Genomic DNA, 20,953 nt, shown 5'->3' with positions numbered 1-20,953 from the left:
AACTCAAAAGAGAATTTTGGCCATTGTGGTTTAGTGTGTAATATGTTGTTGCTTGTTTGTTTTACAGAAGTGAAGATGCAGTCAATCAGATGGCTGTTACTCCTTTCCCATTACCTTCCAGCTCCCACTCTTCTATTGAGGTAAGGTTTATGGATTGTTTTTTTTAATTAGGGATTACTAAATTAGATAGATCAATCATAATTAGCAGTTCATTATAAATTCGAGCACCTTGTCTAATTAAACCCTGAATCATAAAATGCATTGGGTAGAAACTTGACCTAATAGGCGTATTTTCCTGTCTCTTCTTTATTGATCTCATCATTACTGAAAGGGCTGGCAAGGCATTAACCACAGGTATTAAACAGGTTATTGCTGTACAGGAGGAAGAAAAGTCTCCAAATGAAAGCCTTTCCATCTCCTATCCTGCTCCTTTTTCAGCTGGTTAGAGTAGTCATGGTGAGGATCTTTTGCCTGGAAGATGCATATACTCCTACAGAAGAGAAGTGAGCATTTTTCAGGGGAAAGTCCCCCCCTTCTAAGTTCCTTTTCCCCTAGAATACCCTGCTATCAGTACCTCTAAAAATGAAGTAGGGATGACCAGCAACTAGCTACAGTAAAAGAGGTCACTGTGTACATGTTTTGCATTACAAGAGCCCCTTGAGACAATCCCAGCCTAACTGAGAGCCCTGGTCCACCACTTTGTCCTGTGCTCCAGCATCAGACTGACTCATTCCTGCTCATTTTCTTCTGGTAGGAGCAGACAAGGGCTGTTTAAGCAGTGAGCTCTAGTGTACACAGTGTTGTAGCATACAATCTTCCAATGCAAAAACTTCCTTAGTATGGTAATGTTACCAATGTTTTTCTTCATTATAGTTGCTATCTCAGCCCCAGTGTAGACTGATTGCTCTCTTGTGCACCACGAATCCCTGCAGTGTCACCACATTGTTATCATTTTGACATCTCAATATGGTGTAACTAAATTTTCTTGATAAAGTACATGGTTAGCCTTGCTGTTGCTTTTTAATTCTATTTCTATTTGAGCTAATAAAGCAAAAGATGTTTTATAATTCAATTGGGGTTTGGTCTTGTCTTGAATTGATAAATTCATGTGTATTGAACTCCTGGTATTTCAATAAGCATTACTGTGATCCCACAGCACTGGTCCACGCTAGGTAACGCTGGATGAATCTCCTGTTTGCACGCTTGCTATTGCTTTCCAGATTATATCATCACTGATGGCTACTTCCATACAGGCATAGTGCTGTACAGTGCAAGAGTTGCTTAGTTTTTGTTTGGATCTGAGTCATTTTTGGACAGTGCTTTGGTTTTTTGTTCTCTCCTCCATAAAAGCAGCATGTCCCAGGTGTAGCTGGTGGATTGCAAATTACTCTACAGTGTACAGAGCCCAAGTTCCTTTTATTTTTGTTGACTCTTTAATACCTGCATTGGTTCCCAGCTTTGTTTAATATTTGTGTCTTCAGGATGAACCATGAAGCTTTGTTTAGGCACGTTTTGTGCTGTGTTCAAATGACTGTAATTAGACTCTACCAGCAAGTGGAAACCAAATCGCTCAGCCTCATGTGCAATGCTTGCCTTTAGAGGTAGATGCTTGTGGGTTGAGTTTCATGCATTAACGCCAAGCTCTTACTATTTACATTGTGTCTGTTTTATAAGTAAATGCAAGTTTTTATTTCTAGCTAGTATCTTTTTTTTATATAAAACAAAAGTAACTGAAAGATACTGTTGTTGTATAGAAATTCACATTGCTTTCCTTTGTCAGCTGTTCCTGCCTTTAAATAAAGCAAAACTAACTGTGCATTATATCTTGAAATTATAGATTCAAATATCTTTGAAATACCAAATGAAATATTTAACATTGTGTGTAACATACACTGTACATGAAACTTGTCAGATCACATTAAATAGCCTGGCTAGTGTAACGGAATATCAGGATGCCATAGTTACCATGTACTGTTGTGTTAATTTTCTTCATCTTATCTCTATCTTCATTAAGGTATTTTAATATGGAAAGTGATAAACAGTAAATATGCCTTAAAACAGGGTCTTGTTTCATTGCATGGAGCAACTCGGCAGGATAAGACTATGTTGTGGTGTAATACTGTGCGCAAGCCACCAGAAGCAACGTATATTAAATATTAATTACAGTAAAATATCTGTTTTAAAAAAAGTTTCATTCATGAGAAGGCTACAGAATGAGATATTTTGTTGCAATACTGAACAGAGTGAGCCTTGGTACAAATGCAGAGGTACTTGACCTGCTTAAGTGGCGGTCAAGACATTTGTGTAATTCTCATTGTGCACTTAAATGTAAAATGTCTAATGAAAATTCAGAAATCATTTTGCTTCTAGGACTGAAGATCTTGAAATTTGATTTGATGCACATAGTCGATTTTGCTTTGCAAGAGAGGACAGCTCCAAATGTGTATCAAAGGCCTAAGTGTATTAAAACTATTTTAAAATAAAGTAAATGAAAATAATAGATAAAAAATCTTCTCAGATTCAGGACCTGGTTGGTTTAAAAAAGGAAAGGAGAATTAACACCTTAAATTTTACATGTAGCTGAATTAGTGATGCTCTCACCTTTAAATTCTACCTTAACTTTTTCCCTGAAAAGATGCCATTTCCCATCTATCCTAACTTTAATTGTCGGCATGGGAAGGAAATAATTTTTCTTGCAAGCTTATGCTTTTAAAATATATGCTAGTTATTATCTAGAGAAAATACCATAAAATCCTGATCAGACAAGCTTTTCTACTTAGTATGGTGCTATTTTATGTTTCAAGGGCCATTTTTGTTGGGAATCCTCTATAGAAAGGGAAAAAATTCATGGAGGAGAAAGTTCTGGAGCACATCTTGGTGAAAATACTTATGTCTTCTGGGCCATTCCCTTCATTTGCTGGTTCTCCAGCAGTTGTCATTGAACGTCATTTGCGGTATTCTCACAGTAATGTGCAGAAGTGCCTGAATCCCGAAGCTACGTTTGCACTTCAGGTTGAGGAGTCTAACCAGAAGAGCTTGGGTTTTACCGATTCCTCCAGGGTGGAGCACTCGGTCCTGCTGCTACCGATCTGTTCAGATGGTAGGAAGGAAACTGGGCGTCCTTTAACATGCTGGGCATACGTGAGACTCTCCTTCCCAACAGAAGTCTGGAGAAGGCCTCTTAATACAAACTCAGCAGTTCTCACAGTTGGTAGGGATTAGTCTGGCCTTGAAAGTTGAGCCAGATCTGCACCTAAGTGCCAAGTGGAGACCAAGGTCTGTCTTTCAAAACTTGTATTGCTTATTTGACTCCTGACATTAGGATGCTTTAATTGTGGATCTTTTTACTTTTTCATGCTGCTACTTGTTTAGAAAAACAAAAGGTAAAATTGTCTGATTTTTTTCTTTAGCTATTATGGGGGATCATAGCTCTGTTTAAAAACTGTTATCAATCCTTTCTACCAGGATCATGGTGGCACTGAACCTGCAAGCAGCGAAGAAGACCCGAGTTTGGAAGTTGTCATGAAAAGCTTGACTGATGAGGAATCCAACAAAGCTGTAGGTGACTTAAAGCGATATTTAATCATGATTAGAGCTTAGAAAATGGAGGCTCATTGGCATGATTTGTTTTGTCTCCGCCTTTGTGTTGGAGTACACTTTTGTCAAATAATTTGCAGTACATGTAAAAGCAGAATCAAGCTCCTAGTTTTACATACATAGACCATTTTCATGAACTAAGCAGTCAGTATAATTTGTTAAAATATTGAGATAAGAGTTTTTATGTAGCATTTTGGCCCTCTTGAGTTCTTTCTCAGTGAGGGGATTGAGTTTCTACTCTTGCCATCCATGTGTGACAAAATTCAGAAAAAAGCATAGTCTGTAAATCATATTCTTATTTATATTCATAGCTTCATAAATTCTAAGGCCAAAATGTCTATTATCATAATCTAGTCTTGCCTCCTGAATAGCACAGCTATAGAGTTACTCTCAGTAATTTCTACATCAAGCCCATAACTTCTGGTTTAATGTGGTACTGTCAGTGTGCACTGTAATAAATACTGAACTTCTCATTGATACACATGGAGTTTTTTGTTGTTTAATATGTCAGGATTGTGCATTACCAGAAATCTGAAAGTCCTTCAGGGTGCAGCTCTAATCTCTTTTTTTGGACTCCGTGTTAAAACTTTAAAATGGAAGACTACTAAACATGCTGAAGAGTGACTAACCTAGAGGTACATAAAATTTGCTGAGAGAGTCTTTTTGTCCAACAGCCTACTCCTTTTTCAAGTAGTGCATTGGCTGAGACTTGCTGCGCGTGCACAGTTTGTGTGTTCTGTCCTCAGCTAAGGAAACCTGACATTTCTGGATTATTTTTTTCTTAGATGTCTTCTTCCTGCTCCATCATGTCTTTTGCAGAGTGTCCTGGGTTTTGCAATTATGAATTGAATATACATAATGTTCTATAGCTAGTAAGTATTTGATTAATGAGTCTATGAACTCCAAGAGTTCGGAAGTGTTTTGTGCTACTCAAGCATCAGAATTAACCACCCATGTAAAATGGATTGGTTTGTGTTCCTACTGGATTGCAAAAAAGTTGGATTATTTGTATTTGGTAGCCTTGTGCAGAGTCCTCCTTTGATGTGCTGGAATATAGATGAATCAGAGTTTTACTGTATGTATTTACAGCTGTAATTCACCTGGTTTTATTGTTGTTCTTGCTCATCTTGGCAAGAAACTTTTGAGGGATTACAAGGTAATGTGAAAAACTGCTCACAGACTGAAGTGGATAAAAATATATAAAATGTATTGTACAAAAATTAACCCTTGGTGTAGAATATTGTGCTGTGCAGCTTTTTGAAAGGTATTAGAGGAAGTGCAAATTTAATGGAAAAAAAAAATTTAAATTTGCAGCAATCCAAGATAGGTGTGATGGGAAGATGCCACTGGAACAATAGGGAACCCAGAATATATTAGCAGCTTCTTTTCAAGCTTGAAGCAAGAAAGAAAGGAACTGTGGAGGCAAAGGGTAGAAGTTAAAGTATTTTAGACTGAAAGGTCAAAAAAAGAAAAAGAGTTATCCAGAACAGGGCAATGGCAGAAAGGTAAGAGAAGACAAAAGCATGGGGTTTGTTGAGAGCCTCTAGGTGAGGAGAACATCAGTATAATACTTAGTTTTTCTTTCCCACTGTCCATACCCAGTTATCTCATCTTTCCACTTAAATTCTTCATGTAACAGCAACTGGCTGCTACAATTTACTTTTTATCTTTGGAATTCAAAACGCATTATCCAGCAGGCCAGTATTATTATCCCCGCTGCGGCACAGAGGGGAAGCAACCTGTCCCGGGTCACTGGCGAGACCTGGAGGCAGTGAGTGTGTCACTCTTCTGGCTGCTGTGTAGCCCTGCCTTCATTCAATAGATATTTGCTTAGAGGTGACTCTCTGATTTTTCCATTAGATAAATAGATTCTGAAAAGTTAAGGGCTAGGAGGTGGATTTAGAAAAGTATTCAAATGCCTATAGATCCAACTGCTCATTCCATAACACCTTCAGTTGGGCCAACCCTTGGTTTAGAGGCATAAATGGATGAAAAATAGCGGCAAAAGCCAGTTTCATAATTCTGGAGTTTTCTTTCAGTCAGGATTTTAAAACTACATGGCAAATATTTCTAAGTGTATCTTATTTTTGGAAATGCTGATGGTTGTGATCAGTCCCTTCTGAGCAGAAGGAAATGGGCTTATAGTTATATTGGCCTTAAGACTTCAGCACTGCAGTGCAGCACAAGACAGCTCGTTACTTTGAGGAAAAGAGATTTCTCTTGCAGTCTTCTAGTGACTGTTGAGGCAAAAGAAAACAGTGCCTTGTTTTTCATAGCATGATGGTTGCTACTAGAGCCTAGTGCTACTTAACCATTGTTACTGAATTTCTCAGTCACATATCAGGAGAAATCAGGAATGTAAAAGTCAACAAGTTTACTGAGTAAATAAAAGTGTGTGCTTATCAGCAGAGATCTTCCACAAGTATGTACAGCTCAAAGCACGAGCAGGATGTCTCACCAAGTGACAGCTGTAATAAATAAAAAAAAAAAATAAAAAAATTCACATCATTCTCTATTAATTTGTTGCTGATAAATTTGTCAGTCTCTCCCAAGATACTTTTTGTTGTCACTTCTTCATCACTTCAAAAAGTATAAAGTTATATAATGGAGATCATTGTAGACTTGGACGATAAGAGGGGGAAAGAAAACAACTCTGTTTCTGAACTGCAGCCAATGGAAGTGTTAGGCAAAGTCTGCGTGCTTATTAGCTGAGGTTTGAGGTGGCCTCATAGGAGGTCATGGTTTTCTGAGGACTGTAGCTATCTTGCGTTCCATGAGGTGTTGTTGGAAAAGAATTCATATATGGGGCTTTGAGATGTTCTCAAAACTTTTAACTTTACAAAGGTGAAAATAGCTTGAGCAGTCATTGTACATGTTCTGAAGCACCTTGCATCATTAGTGTCCTGGCAGAGAGTGTATGTAATTCAGTGTCCTGTAGGTGGGATAATTAAACTGATGTTTGGTATATAAGAATGGATTCATTTTCCTTCAAGGATTTTAACCTGGAACAATAATCTGTCTTTACCACAAACAGAAAACATGTCCTTGAAACATTGGCAAAGAGAAGGGGCTTCAGAAAAATACTTTTGGATTGGTTTGAGGGAATTGAATTAGATTGAACAAGTTGGGTCACAGGCTTATGACAAATGCTGAGTGCACAGTTCAGTGCTTGAGGGGCTGGAAATCTTTCATTTTGTTCAGGTACTGCTAGCACAGTCTGAGTTAAATGAAGAAGATTAGAGAGATTTCAAGGTGATGCTTGGTGCTTACTTGATGTGCAAGATGAAGTTTCAGATTTTAGTCACATATCAGAATGAAAAAGGGAAGTATGAAATAATTTTTCATTGCTCACTAAAACAATCCCTCATAAAATGACAAAGCACTCTTCCCATTTCTCCCCTGACACCTCTGATAATACAATGAGATCACCACTTTATCTTTTTTCTTGTTATCCATTTGGATAATAGTTACAGTTGTATAGTTACTGCAAGCTTGGGGAAAAAAAGCAGAAGAAAAAAGCCTGTGGGGCTTGGCATGATTTAACATAATAAAACTCCAGGAAACAAGGCCAGTATTTTCAAGCTTGGTTACCTAAAATTTGATATACTTTTTTTTTTTAAATATATTAATTGTCATCTTAATTAGAAATTCCTTTGAGACGCAGAATATCTCTGTCATCTTTTGAAGTTGGTACTCAGCTTTTCTGAAAACTAGGCTGTTTATCAGGTTTTTTTAACATGGGCTAAGATAACTATCTAGTACTGTGATCAAAGTGGCTAAGTTCAGCTAAGAGCTAACAAGGGGAGGACACTGTAACTATCTGGAAGCAGTTGTAGAAGTAGAGGAGAAAAAATATTTTTTAGTGTACTGCAAGGGTATGGAAAGAAATTAGGATACAAGTGGAGCCCGTGATTGAAGTGCCATTGTTTGAGATATTTCTAATGAGGCTGGATGATGCATTTTGAGCAGTTACTTTATTTAAGTGCTGGCAGCGTGCTCAGTGCTGCTGAGGACTACTGAAAAAGGGAGGGGGAAGGAGAGAAGAGATGACTTTGAAGCCCTTCCTGCTGTAGGCACCAAGGGGTCTGTATAGCTACCTGTGTGCTAGAGGCTCGGCGCACAGATACCTGCACTTTTCCGCACAGCGTGGGAATTGCTGTGCTGGTCGCTGCACCAGACACGCTTCCTTCTTCTTTAGAGCTTCATATTGCTCAGGAACAATGTAGACCATGTGTGATAATCTCCTCCCAAAAAATCCCTTCCTTATGCAGTATGCCTTCAAAACCATTGGGTGTGTTTTTAATAATTCCTGATATTCCCTGTATTCATACTAGCTTTTCCTCTTTCAAGTTCTGGGCTTCGGCTGTGTGTTGTGCTACAAATGTACTTACATGAAGAAATATCTGTGTTTGCCTAGAATCATCATTTTGAGTTTTGGAGGATATTTTATTTAAGCTCATGAGACATTTTCAATACACCTCGCTTTCTTTTTTGACTTTGTAGGATGTGAAATGTAAAGCTGACAAATCAATGGTGGCAGAGCAGCAGGAAATGGAGGAGCAGCTCCCGGAAAATGTATGTGTGTTTATGTTAACCAATAAGGGGAGGTTCTGGTGGCTTGATCTAGTTGAAGGTTGAGTGATTTATGGGGGGAACAGGTTAACTGGGGAGACATTAAAATAATTTTCTTGGTGGAAACTTAAAAAACTTACTTGTTTCTCTTTAAGTATGTGGAAATAGTCACACAGTCTAATGTCAAGGATGTTCTTTGTTGTTCAAAAGTAAAAAAAAAAAAAACAAAAACAACAAACCCACATTATTTGGTATGAGAGGCACAACTGAGAAAGGTGAAGTCCTGTCCCTACTTCCTTCATGAGCATTTCTGGAAGCACAGTTATCCGGTCATCCTGATTTTCCATTTATTTACGAAGAGAATGTTTTGAGTTCATCTATGCTTATTGCTTGTTTCCCTTCTATTGACTTAGTGGATTTAGTAAGGTACGATAATCAACAACTAATGATAACACATAACATGCCTTTCTGTGATTGATAACTGATCTCTTTTGCTTCTGCTTTGCTTTTTAGGTCCTCAACCAGATCAAACAATCCAAATCTTCAACAAAAGTACCAGTCAGCTTACAGGAGATATCCCTGGTGCCAGCACCTACTTATCTTTCTCCAGAGGCAGAAGTCACCAGCCGTAGTATGAACCAGTTATTTTTTCCACCAATATAGTGTATATTTAGTAACCTAACCCAGGATGGACTTTTTCTGGGTTTTTTCCAGATAACTTTTGCTGAGATCTTTTTCTTTGAACATCCAATGACCTATTCCACTAATTTTATAAAGTGTTCATATTTTTCTCTCATTTTACAATTTTTGAGAGCTTGAATGTGTCTTTGCTTGTTTTTCTTGACTTTTATGTACAACGGCATTGTTTCTCTTTCTAATTAGAATAGAAGGAAAGGCAGTCTGGGACACCCTGTCCATTCCACCGTGCTGGAACGTGGCCTTATCTGTCCTGAATGGAATACACCTTGCCATCGTGATCTGAATTGTATAGGTTATAACTGAATTGATGTTGTCCCAGACGTTTACTCTGAACATTTATTCCCAGAACTCTAGAGTCATTCTGATTTAGAGACTTCAGAAGTGAGTCAAAGTAGTCTTCTAGTTTGATTTAGATTGGCAAAGGTGAAGAGCAAAATACGAGAGCTTAATTAGTTGCTCTCATATGATCCCTTTGATGGTTTTCATTTTCTCATTGAATAGTGTGACTTATTTCTTTACCTTTTCATGTTCTTAGGCGTCCTTCCACCTCCATTGCCTGTGGATCCAGCAACATGTCCAATAGTTCCGGGGCAGGAGATGACTATAGAGATATCTAAGGGTCGGTCAGGCCTAGGACTCAGCATCGTCGGGGGGAAAGACACTCCACTGGTGAGTTTCTGTTAAACCAATATTTACAGTCTCTGTTGAAGAACAGGAGACAAAGAGAAAGAAAACATAGAGACTAATGATGCCATTAATCTATAATTGCTCTAATTAATTGTTCAGTACAGGAGGAGAAACCAGGAACTACAATCTCCAATAACAAATGGATAATTTTGCCTTGTATCAGATCAGTTGTTCTCTGTTCCTTTTAAATTGAAAGGTTTGTGTTTCAGGAGTGCTTTTCTGCTATGGTCAGAGTTTACAAATAAACCATTTTTTTTAACCAATGTGAATTAAGAGTTTCAAGCAGGTAAGTTACCAGAATGATTGGACTAGAAATTAATGTCACAGAGGTAGAGCTACTTCAGCAAGGTTAACGCCTCTGTCTTGAGAGCATAAATGCTTAGTAGCTGTTTAAACAAACTGTGATTTATCTCACTGCCAGCAAAAGCCCTTGCTGAACAGAGGTAAACCAAAGGTAATCTTTTATTGTTTTCTGTGTCTTTTTGGTTAATCTTGCTCTTGGCTATGCTGTTTTTAAAAAAATTATCCTCAGCTAAATTAAAATGTATCAGTTCAAGTGTAAACTCAGCAAGTTGGTTATGCTAAGCCCTTCTCTGCCTCTGCTATTGCTGTTTCCACTCCACTTTCCATTTAAGAGATGCTATGTTACAATCTAACAGAATGTCAGACTGGGTTTTTTTAAATGTCAAATTCAGTTCTTTCAGTAAACAAGTGTGCTGCAGAGGTGTCTTTACTGGGTCTCCTGAATCCCTTGCCGCAGAGACACTTAAGGCAATAGAGCTGCTCTGTTACACGCAGTTGTTCCCGAAAATATCATGGTGGTGCATCATTAAGCAATGAAGTGCTGTGAGTGTCAGCAGCTACAGTCAGTTGCAATGTAGTAATCCTTTTCCATACCAAGAAAAAAGAAGGAGAAAAAAAAATGGAGGAAGTCGAAAGGAAAAAGAAAGTTTTGTTTTGCAAAATGTAGGCTGTATCTTTTATAGTATTAAAGCTGCAATTGGCAAAGGTTCAGCTTTTGGTCCCATTTATCCAAGTCTCCAATTCTGTAGAGTTTGGATGAATTGCTCTGTTTCACATGGAGATAGATCTGACTTATGCTGAAGAGTTAAATCAGTCTATATGGTTTTCACTCTGTCCAGCCATGTGCTATTTTGTACCCAGTCCCTTTTTTGTCAAGCTCCTCAGTGTTGAGTAAATTCAAATAAGAAGTTCAGCATTAGTCATCTCTGCTTTTTCATTTAACTGGAATTTGGAAATAATACATGGCAGTCTGTCAGACGCAATCTGGTATATGTCTTTCAAGAGATTTTAATATAAATAAATGAAAATTATAAATATCTGCTTTACAGAGCAGATGAGAAAAATGCAAAGGATTTTATTCTTTAAATTGAGTAAATGGGTTTGGTTAAGTATTATACTTTCATTAGTTTATTTATTAAAGTGTCCTCCTAGGAATTTATTTTAAAAATCTATGCACTTGATTGCAGTAACTGAAATTCATGAAGGGAGGGAGGTCTGACTTCCCACATTTCTGATCCTCACATTACAGGACCTACAAAAATGATTCCCTGTTTCTTTTCGTATATCTGAATCTGCTCATTCAAAGGCAAACAGTGTTGTTTCATAGGAAACAAGTTGCTTTTCTGAGACCAGAGTCTAATCTGATAGCTTACCATGTGCAGAGACCCTCTCTGGGGTTCTCCATAACTTGCTTATCCAAAACGGTGTGTGCAAACCCTTCTCCTCAAAACAGGTACTCATAGTTGTGTCTTTAGTTTGTGGGATCATCATTGCTCTGTCTACTTTGTACTACTGATCTCCCCCAAATTATTTTGATGCCTTTCTTTTTTGTCATGAAGTCAGAAAACTTTTTGTTAAAGGGTCGAAATGAAGTTCACATAACATAATGAGGAGGACTAAAAGAAAATACTACTCAGGACTGCAGGAAAGTTTCTGTCTTTCTGAGTTTCATGGATTAGAGAGGAAATATAACAAAATAGGTACATGGAGCTGAGTGATTTATCTTGTCTTGCTCTCTGTCATTCATTTTTAACTCAGTTATATAGATGGACATCTTACAGCTTCATCGCTTATGTACTTGTGCTTACGTGCCATAGAAGTTCATCAGTTCTGAAGGTCTCGTGTGGCAGAAATTGTGTATCCAAGACCCACTGTTTTCTGCAGCTCAGAGGAATTAAAATGAAGCTATAATTGGTTTCAGCAGTTTGGGTTTAGTTTTTTAGCTATTTTTGAAATGGGAATTGTCAGATCAAAGTCAGGAAGAATGGGAATAGCACCATTTGTAGCCTGTCTCTGCAGGCATGAAGTAGGGATGCTGTCTTTTATACCCTTGTAGTTCAGATGGCACACACAGACGATAGAGGTGAGATGCCTCAACGGGACCATGGAAATGTGCTCCATCGGGGATGGGAAAAGGCATGGCAGAATGGGGTGAATCTGCGGGAGCAGAGTCTGTGTGTGCTGTGTAGCTACAGAGACTTCTTTTACCTTTTTGTCCTCTGAGAAAACAAGGCATTGACACCCATTTCTCCCTCCTTTTTCTACTGGGGTAACTATTTTGTACCTGCACAGGAGTGTAAGTGCCTACGAAATGATGAAGAATATGAACCCCAGTTCCTAGGATCTCAGATGTAATTTATCAGTACATGGGATACAGGGAGGCTGCTCCTCAGTAGAACTTGTCAAATCTAAGGTGGCTATGGCAAGAGTATAAGGGCCTCATCTATGTGGTATTAAAATGCACTTGATCTAAAAATGCTTAACTGAGTGCTGGTAGTCAACACTGATGCACAACAGCAGCTCGCAGGTGACGGGAAAGCTCACTTCAGAATATTTTGGATCTTTCTTAAAGACATGATGTACAGTCCCAGCTTTTGGAATAATAAATCTGGCAGCCCGCTAAAGGGACGCACCGCTTCAAAATGAAATATAGAGTGCAACTTTTAAGTCATAACCTTAGGAATCTCATCAGAAATCACCAAGTAGAGACTTGAAAAATACAGCCTGTGAGCCGGGAGGTTAATTTGTTCAGGAGGTTGGAAAGTGATGTCTTAACCCCTGTGAAATGTTTTTTGTCGAAAAGATGTCCATCCCATTAAACTTGCAAAACCTTTCAAGTTGCATGTATTATAAAGCAAAGACTGTGGCCATGTGCTTAGGGGAGCAGGAGAGCATCAGCTGGAAAGACATGCTTGTAGAAGAGGCACAGGGAAGGAAGGACTGTCCTTGAGAGCTGTCTTCATTTAGACTTTAGACTGCTATAGCCCTTAAGCGGTACTATTTCATTTTATTCTAAGGGTTGATTTTTATTTTTATTTTTTTCTTCACTGTCTTTCATTTCACCTTCCCATGTACCCCTGAGAGAACACAACACATGGCCTCTGCTTTAAAGCAATTAAACTGCAGAGTGGAGCTGGCTGAAGTACAGGGCTTTCAATTTGTGATTTTTTTTTTATTTTTTTTTTGGTGGTAGTCCAATCAAACTTGTAAAAGTAACCTCAGAGTGGGAATTTAAAAAAAAAAAAAAAAAAAGTAGTGTTTTCAGAAACATCCCAAAAGGAGGTTTGAGGCTCTAACTCTGCTCCCCAGGACACCATCCTGCCCTCTCGTCCCCCCCGGTTGCTGAATTGTATATAAATGCTTGTCAGCTCCACCACTGCTAATAGCAGCCATAAACCTGACAGGGGGGTCATTGTCACTCGGCAGCTGCCGGTGCTCCCAGGACGCCCGAACCGCTCCAGCCGTGGGGCACCCGGGATTCATGAAGGTGGCAGACCTGTTCGGGCAACGCCTGCGGAGCAGCTCCGAGAGCTGCAGGTTCTGCAGACCCCAGCGCGCTGGGCAGGACCCTCGTCCTTGGGCTGCCGGCTCCGAGCCCGGACAAGCCGTGACTCTTAGACATGGACTTCAGCTTTCAGACCTGGGCGTTCACGGCGACAAGCCAGCGTTGGCACGGCCAGCTGGCCCAGGGCTGGACAGGCTGGGACCGCGCGGGTCCGGGAAGAATAACTGGCCCTGCAGGCTAGAGGACTGGCAGCGCCAGGTAGTCCAGTTGTCCACCATAAATTTAGGAAATTTTCCTCGGTTGTTCTGCTTTTGATTCATTGCATTCTGCATAAGTTTTTTCAAGGCAAATAATTTCAGTTTCAAGTAATGGGCTTTTTCCTCTGAAACTGTTTTGCCAGAAAGTCTCTGAGAGGTTTTCTTCTTAAATCATCTGAGAACGGGGCATCAAGGAATTGTTTGAAAAAAGGGCGTCCTGGTACTCCTCCAGTTGGCACGTGGGGTTAAATCGTCTGAACCCCATTATCACCTCAGAGTGGGTGAATGCTGCGATGTCCTGTCCAGTTAGCAACTTGCAATGAACCATTTTCTATAAAACAGGATTGTCAATTTACAGGGATTTTATTCTTGGCAGTACGTGGAAAAAGCATTACTCTAAGATACATTTTCTTAGTAGGTGGGAGCACTGTTTTGCTTCCAGCTGAATAATTTAGTAATGGTTGAGTTGATTACTCGTAGTTATTGACTCTGTATTTGCTGCCTGGATGATTAAGACGCTCAGACATGCCGGAGGGGATTCAGTGGTTTCAAAGCTGGTGGAGGCTGGTACGGGGACATTCCCCCCAGGCAGAGTTAGAAAACCCTGGGGGAGGAGAGCAGAGGCTCAGCTGGGGCCTGAAATCACAGTTAAGCACTGAAGAGGCACCTATGATCTAAAAGAAAAAAAGATTGCAGGAGCAGTAACCTAGGGGCTCTTTGGAGGTGGAGTAACTAGAAGGCGGTCATTATCTGAACCTTACATAGAAAGGAAGAAAAGAAGCGTACTTTATCCTGTGTCTTTGTTATTGAAAACAACAGCAAAACTCCTGTGCAGAATTTTTATACTGGGTTGTCTACTTTGAATTTGGTAAATAATTTTGGTTTTTTTACTTATGCTTTCAGCTGACTTTAATAAAAAGCATTTTTAAGGCACTTAACAAACTTTAAGGTACTCCATCTGTAAAATAAAGTGATCCACAAAGCCAGGGAACTGGAACACTTTAGCAATGCTCCAAAAAGTAACAGAATATGCCTGCGCTCAGCTAACACTAGTTGGTGTGAGAGCTGGTAACGCCGGAGTCAGAGAGGAAAAAGTTTTTCTAATCACCTCGGTTAGCCCAGAAGGCTTTCTGGCTTGCGGCGGAGCAGGGAGAGCTTCGAAATGGTGGGGATGCAGTTTGACAGAAGAATATTTAGATTCATTCTGTCAGTCCAGGTGAGTCATACCTTGCATAAACCCCATCTGTTAAGGAAGGGCAAGGGAATAATCAAGAAAACTGTGACTTTAAATTGCAGCTGTTCAAGACCCGATGTTTGCCCCTGGAGCTGTGAGGGCTAATTACCCTGCTAGGATCTCCACGCTGCCAAGAGCAGGCTGTTACTGATACTGAAGCCAAGACTGATATCTCTGTTTTGTGCTGTGCTGCAGTCAGCAGTGGGGACCTACCTAAACAGGAGGACTGATGTGACTTCTGTCTTACTAAACAAATAGGTTCTCCCTTGGTTACGCTTTCTTCCCTCCCTCCCACCTCAGTTACATTTAGATTCAGGCAAAAATAACTTCATCAGATATAGACAGCCGAGGTCTGAGCAACTTTGTAGACAGTCATCAAGTGCAGCTAAGACTGAAACTGGTTTAAGTGGAATATGCTTACCTTTTAACTACAAATGAAAAGCAAGATATTGACCTCGGGAGGGTTTCAGCAATATATTGGCTATAGATACTGTTGCTGTTAAGTCTATCGCACAATGAATGGAACAATAGAATGAAAAACGGTAATAGAAGTCCTAAGTTTTTAATCGTGGCTTGGGTATTGTAGAGGAGAAGTTTGCGGTTGGGAGAGGAAAAAAATGCAATCCCTTCTTAACCATCGCCCACATTTATAAAACAGAAGGCAATTTAATGACAGAGTGGTAAATGCAGTTAGCTTGAAATTGTGAGGAATTGCTTTGACACTTGGTTGGATAATGTTAAAATGAACTTGGTGGATTCATCATAATTCCAGAAGGACGTTAGCTTACAACAGCATGAAAAAACCAAACTGCTTTGTACATGAGTTATCACAAATGGGAATTAGAGTAGTAAGTTTTGCAAATCATGTATTTGATGGATCTTTGGCAAGGGTTTAGCTGACTGTATGGCTAGCTTGCATAGCACTGCCTTGCTTGAAGAAGTTGGTGTCTTCCAGGAGTGTAAATCAACCATAAAATTTAAGCTAACAATATACAAAAGCAGTAGGACATGTCAGAATGGTCTTCAGGAGTATCTTGCTTGCTGCTGGTTGAAGCCACTGGCTTTTGGCTTCCTGTGTCCTATGCATTCAGGATCTTATGCATTCTTTATAACCTGTGTTATGCACTGTACACTGTAAATTCGCTCTTTTTTTTTTATTTAATAAAATAATGAGAGTGAGAGAGTTCACATTTTAATATGTAGTTCTGTGTTTTATTATTCCCTCTAAAATGAGCATGTATACTTTTTGAAAAACTTTGGTTTGCTTTGGCATGTGATTCATAGAAACATAGCTCTTTCTATCATTCTGACTTAAGTCATATATTTTTACACTAAACATCTTATTACCTTAGTTTTATTATTTCAGAATCAAAGGAGAGCTTGCAAATGTCTATGACTGCAGACCGAAGGAATGTTAATGAATAGTGCCATTGAATTTTCAGGTTTTAGCTTTTCTGATCTTAGAGAATATAACTGTAAGCAAAAATATTATGCAAGCTGAATAAAATTTAAATAAATAAGGACCAGATGTAACTATAGGGGCCTATAAAATGTAATACAAATATTATCCACTTCCTTAAAATAAATCTGTATTTTAGTATGAAAAATTATATTCATATTGATGTTGTGGATTAATCTTTTTTATGAAAGTTGGCAAGTGAACACCATCTCTTGCAAGGGCTTGTTCTTAAATGGGAAACAGACCTTTTGTTTTGACCTTGAGTAGAGAAGTTTTTCAGTGTCATGCAATGTAAAGCATTTTTACATTAACACGGTAATACATTTTTACATTATATAGCCTGTTTTATTACAGTAGTGTTTGGCTTCAGATTTTGGGTGCCTGTTAATGGTTTGTGAATGCTAGCAATTGCAAAATATTTGAGTGTTAGAAGGAGGTATATGCAGCATGATGCATTAGATAAACCCCTTTAAAAAGTCAAGTGATTTGCTTGGAGTTGACCTTCAGCTTTTGTTGCTGAACCATTATCTTTTAGATTCCATTTAGATCTGCGAATGGAAGATCATAGATCATAACATAACTGTTGTAATTTCCTCTGCCTACAAGTAACCAGCAGCTGGATTTATTTTAACTACTGAGATTCTTATATGGGGCTAATTCTTCAGCAAAACACACTGTGCAACTAGTTGATTTCTACTTTATCTGTGAACCAGCCTGTAAAAATGAAATGACAATTTTACTACTCTGGACAAAGTATTATAAAAGTTGAAAAGGAAATAACTAATGATATTGTACTTGCCCTGGGAAAGAGATAAATCTGTAATCCTGCAGTCAACAAAAACCCTTGTAGCTTTATTATCTTTAATAAATGCTAATTTAGTATAACATTTGTAGCTATGTAGGAAATTTGTTGGAAATGTGTAATATTAGCTTAGGAAAACACAACTTGTCAACTAAATCAGAAAACATCTTTTCCTGAATGTTGTTTTATGTGTAGCTTACTTTTTTGCTTCCTCAGGAAAGTACTCGAATCCATGCAGAAAGCTTCATTTCGTACACCAAATACATAATTATTGTTAGTTGTAAGATTTGTTCACCTAACTACAGACCAAAGTGAGATACAAACATGTAAAATTCATGTAATTCCAATGGTATGCCCTGCCTGCTTTCTAGCACTGCCCAACCACATAGGTTCCCAAAAGTCTGGTGTCTCTGTTTTGACCTGGACTTTGAGCATCGTCGTCTGTGTGTGCTCAGAAGTGTCTGTTCTGGGACACAGGCACCTTTTCCCTGTATAATGCTCTCTTGGTCCGGGTCAAATGACTGGCGATGCTCTGGTGGTGGAGATAGCCTTGTAGTTAGAGGACAGAGCTATGGATCTAGTTCTACTCTCAGGGCTGTTTGGGGGATTTTTTTTTGTCTAATGATTACCACCTTAAAATGCATACCTTGGAAAACACGGACTGGGATTTTCAAATAACTCATTTCTAACTATCTTACCTGGTGTCATTCTGTTACGATGATTATTGCAGTCCTCAATGCGCAGTGGTGCACCTTACTTCTGTGAAGCGCCTTTGATCCTATCAAAATAATGGCTGGATCTTGTTGACTGAAATAGCATAGTAAAGATAAAGCAAAGTTAATATTAGCTCAGTCAAAGAAATAGCTTGTTGTGAACGATCTGCAGTAGTTAAGGACTATTCAGTACTATGCAAGAAGCGTCTTTGCCAAAATTCAGACCTTTTTCCTTGTCAAATCCAGTTAACGCTGGGTATGTGGGGATTTCTGTGCTCCAGTTCTTTTGAAATCTCCCCTCTTGCATACTGATCCACCTTTTATTACATGGTAGAACTTCGACAAAATATCCGTGGTACTTAATGTTTGAGCCTCCTTCATGTCTTGTGTCCTTTTACTCTCCCTCCCTTTACTCCCAGCTTTGCAAATAACAGTCTGGGGCTCATTTTCAGTGGCAGAGGGCACGTGCATTGAAACCTGCTGCTTGTCCTTCTGAAGAACAGCTGCACAGAAGAAAAGAAACATGAGAGAGACTGGCTCAGAAGCTATAAACTTGCAGAAAACATGTGAGCAGTTCAAGCCTAAAGCCAGACAGCTTGTGAGACTTTCTCACCACTGTTTATGGTCCTGCAGGCTTTTAAGGTTCGCTTGGTCAGTGATTTTCCTGAATAGGAAGCTGACTTTACCACCTTTATCCCAAAGGCTCAATCAGGATGGTGCTATGTGGTCATTGCCTGGGGTCTCTGCCATAGCAGTTCTTGACATTTAAGATACAAAAATTAAGCTGTCACTCTTACTGAATTTAATTCTTAACGTTAGCATTTCTATTTGTGTTCTCTGCTGATGGGTGAGTGTGATATTCTTCCCCTGCTGGGTCTCTGAAGTTGTTATAAATCAAGCAGAAAAAATATCCACAGCTTGGGGGGGAGCTGAGATCCGATTCCCCAAGAGTTCAGGGCTATTCCCCTCCCTCAGATAGAAGGCAATGCAGTGTAGATCATGCTGTGCACATTTTACAAGTTGTATTTTCCGTAAGTGGATTCTCAGATTGGGTGCTAATTTCCATAAGGTTGTCTTGCCCTCACTGTTCAGTAGCCATTCGCTCTGCACAAATACTGTTCTTCAAGGTGTCAACCAAGAGGCTCCATGAACTTTTCTTCTTGTCTGCCTTTTCTTCCACAGCCAAAACCTTGTTTTGTCGAAGTCAGTGTGAGAGTTGTCACTCATGTGCCTTCACTTTGCTCAAGAAGACTGTGCAATCACAGAGGTACTCTGCTGGTAAAGTGAGAGTGAGGGGTGTAGCTGTCCCACAGCTCAAATCTGAACCTTAGAAAATACCGTCTAATATACTGCATGGCAGGTTTTGTTAAGCATTACCACTCGTTAACAGATTCGGTGCACATCATATACGAATCAGGTATGCTCTTGCCGTGTTTGGGAACTATTCTGTCTTGCAGGTGATTTTTTTAGCCGTGCAGTATAGATAGTATCAGCGCATTCAGCTTCATTTCGTTGAACTGCAGGCCCTTCAATAGCCTTCAATATAAGCATTATTCAGCCCAGGACAGCAACCTGAGCAGTAGCAGACAAATTCTCTTCTACTTTGTCTTTCAGTGTTTTTACGGTCGGATAGTCTAAGTATACACCTGCGAGCACGGACTTTGTTTAGCACAGAAAAACGCTGTTTATATGCTGTATACTGCATCCTTCTGTCCATACAAGAAATGTTCAACATTGCATTAATGCCTGATTTGTATAATGGTCCCAAACTATTCTTTGTCAAAATATACACAGATTAAAGCTCCAGTTTGTTGAATGGATTTGTAAACCTTATGAAGTATGTGCTTTCAGCAGCTGGATATCTTTCTTTAAACAGCAGTGTTCTTGATATGAGAGTGTTTTTATTTCCCCCTTCTGCACAAAGAGTTTTTGCGACTCTGCCAAGCTATATCATGGAGTGCCATAATCTATATGAAACTGGTAGTGAAAAGAGATGGGGAGAGATGGAAGTGAAAATCCGTCCAGAGCCACCACGAATTCACAACCTCTAGATGAACATTGACACTGCTTTCCCTTCCTCCCTCTCTCTCGACTGATTGATTGATTTTGAACGATTTAGGCCCTGACTTCCAGAGATATCAAGCATGCAACTGAATTTGAAGCTAGTGAGCAGGATCTGCAGATGTTCGGTAACCAAAACCCATCCTTTAAACAAATGCTTTGTATTGTTTTAGTCATGATAGATGCTGGTTTTTTTCTGAGGCACTGAGAGGGGTGTCACAGCTTAAATCCATAGCATGTCAATAGAGTCATTGCAGATTAGGGCTTGCTTAGGTGGTTGGAGTGTGACATTACATCTCATTACTGCATAAATGTCTTTAAAATATTGACGTAATTAAAAATATTCAATAATCTCGGCAGTTTGGTTTTAGTGATTTGTCATGGATGATCAAAACTAGCAGAGTCTTACCCAGATCCCACTAGATCCAATGGAAAAAGATTACTTCTGGGTTAAACGTACTTTAAGCTCATCCCAGAAGAATCAAAGGAAAGATGTCTATTTATCATAGTTTACCAGCTAAGGAAGTTAAGACTCTCATATTTATGTTTATGGACTATTTAAAAATCTTTACAATACATCGTGGACATGTTGCTTCATTATCCTTTTAATTGATTTGATAAGCCTGATTCAACTACAGTAGTTTAAAAAAAAACTAGTGAAGAAAAACAGTGCTTTGGCAGGTCAGCAAGATGTTTCCTTCTTAGGGGTAGGCAGAGACCAAACAGGAATGTACCTTTTCATGCCATATGTATTTTTAGTTCTAGGTCTGGCTTCTAACACATGCAGGAACCGCAATGTAATACTGAATTGTTGCATTTTCAAATAGATTGTTCAAACTAATAACATTTGGTGGTTCCTCAATCTGAGCTTTAGGTATGTGCAGTTTTAAATTTAATAATGCAGCACTGGGAAGAGCTGGTAACTCCCGTTTGTTGACCGTTTTTAAAGGAACTGCAGATGGAAAACAAAAAGAAATGTGATTGAAAGTTCCTTGCTCAGAGGTTAGGAACTATCGGATTAAATACAGTATGAAAGTGTTTGATTTGACCATCATGTGTACGTG

At 39.1% G+C, this 20,953-nt stretch overlaps 1 protein-coding gene across 1 annotated transcript in view; it reads left to right on the top strand.

Moving 5' to 3' along the window:
• INADL (InaD-like (Drosophila)) overlaps nucleotides 1–20,953 on the top strand; it is a 149,447-nt gene that overhangs the window by 107,327 nt on the left and 21,167 nt on the right. Inside the window, exons 30-34 of the mRNA XM_010582302.1 lie at nucleotides 68–140; nucleotides 3,466–3,558; nucleotides 8,101–8,172; nucleotides 8,683–8,800; nucleotides 9,404–9,537. Of these exons, the coding sequence (XP_010580604.1) occupies nucleotides 68–140; nucleotides 3,466–3,558; nucleotides 8,101–8,172; nucleotides 8,683–8,800; nucleotides 9,404–9,537 (490 nt within the window). The remainder of the gene's footprint in view (nucleotides 1–67; nucleotides 141–3,465; nucleotides 3,559–8,100; nucleotides 8,173–8,682; nucleotides 8,801–9,403; nucleotides 9,538–20,953) is intronic.

This window comes from Haliaeetus leucocephalus, unplaced genomic scaffold (assembly GCF_000737465.1).
Source record: "Haliaeetus leucocephalus isolate CR32 unplaced genomic scaffold, Haliaeetus_leucocephalus-4.0 Scaffold848, whole genome shotgun sequence".
Lineage (NCBI taxonomy): Eukaryota > Metazoa > Chordata > Aves > Accipitriformes > Accipitridae > Haliaeetus > Haliaeetus leucocephalus.
This window is presented reverse-complemented; position numbering and strand designations above follow the sequence as displayed.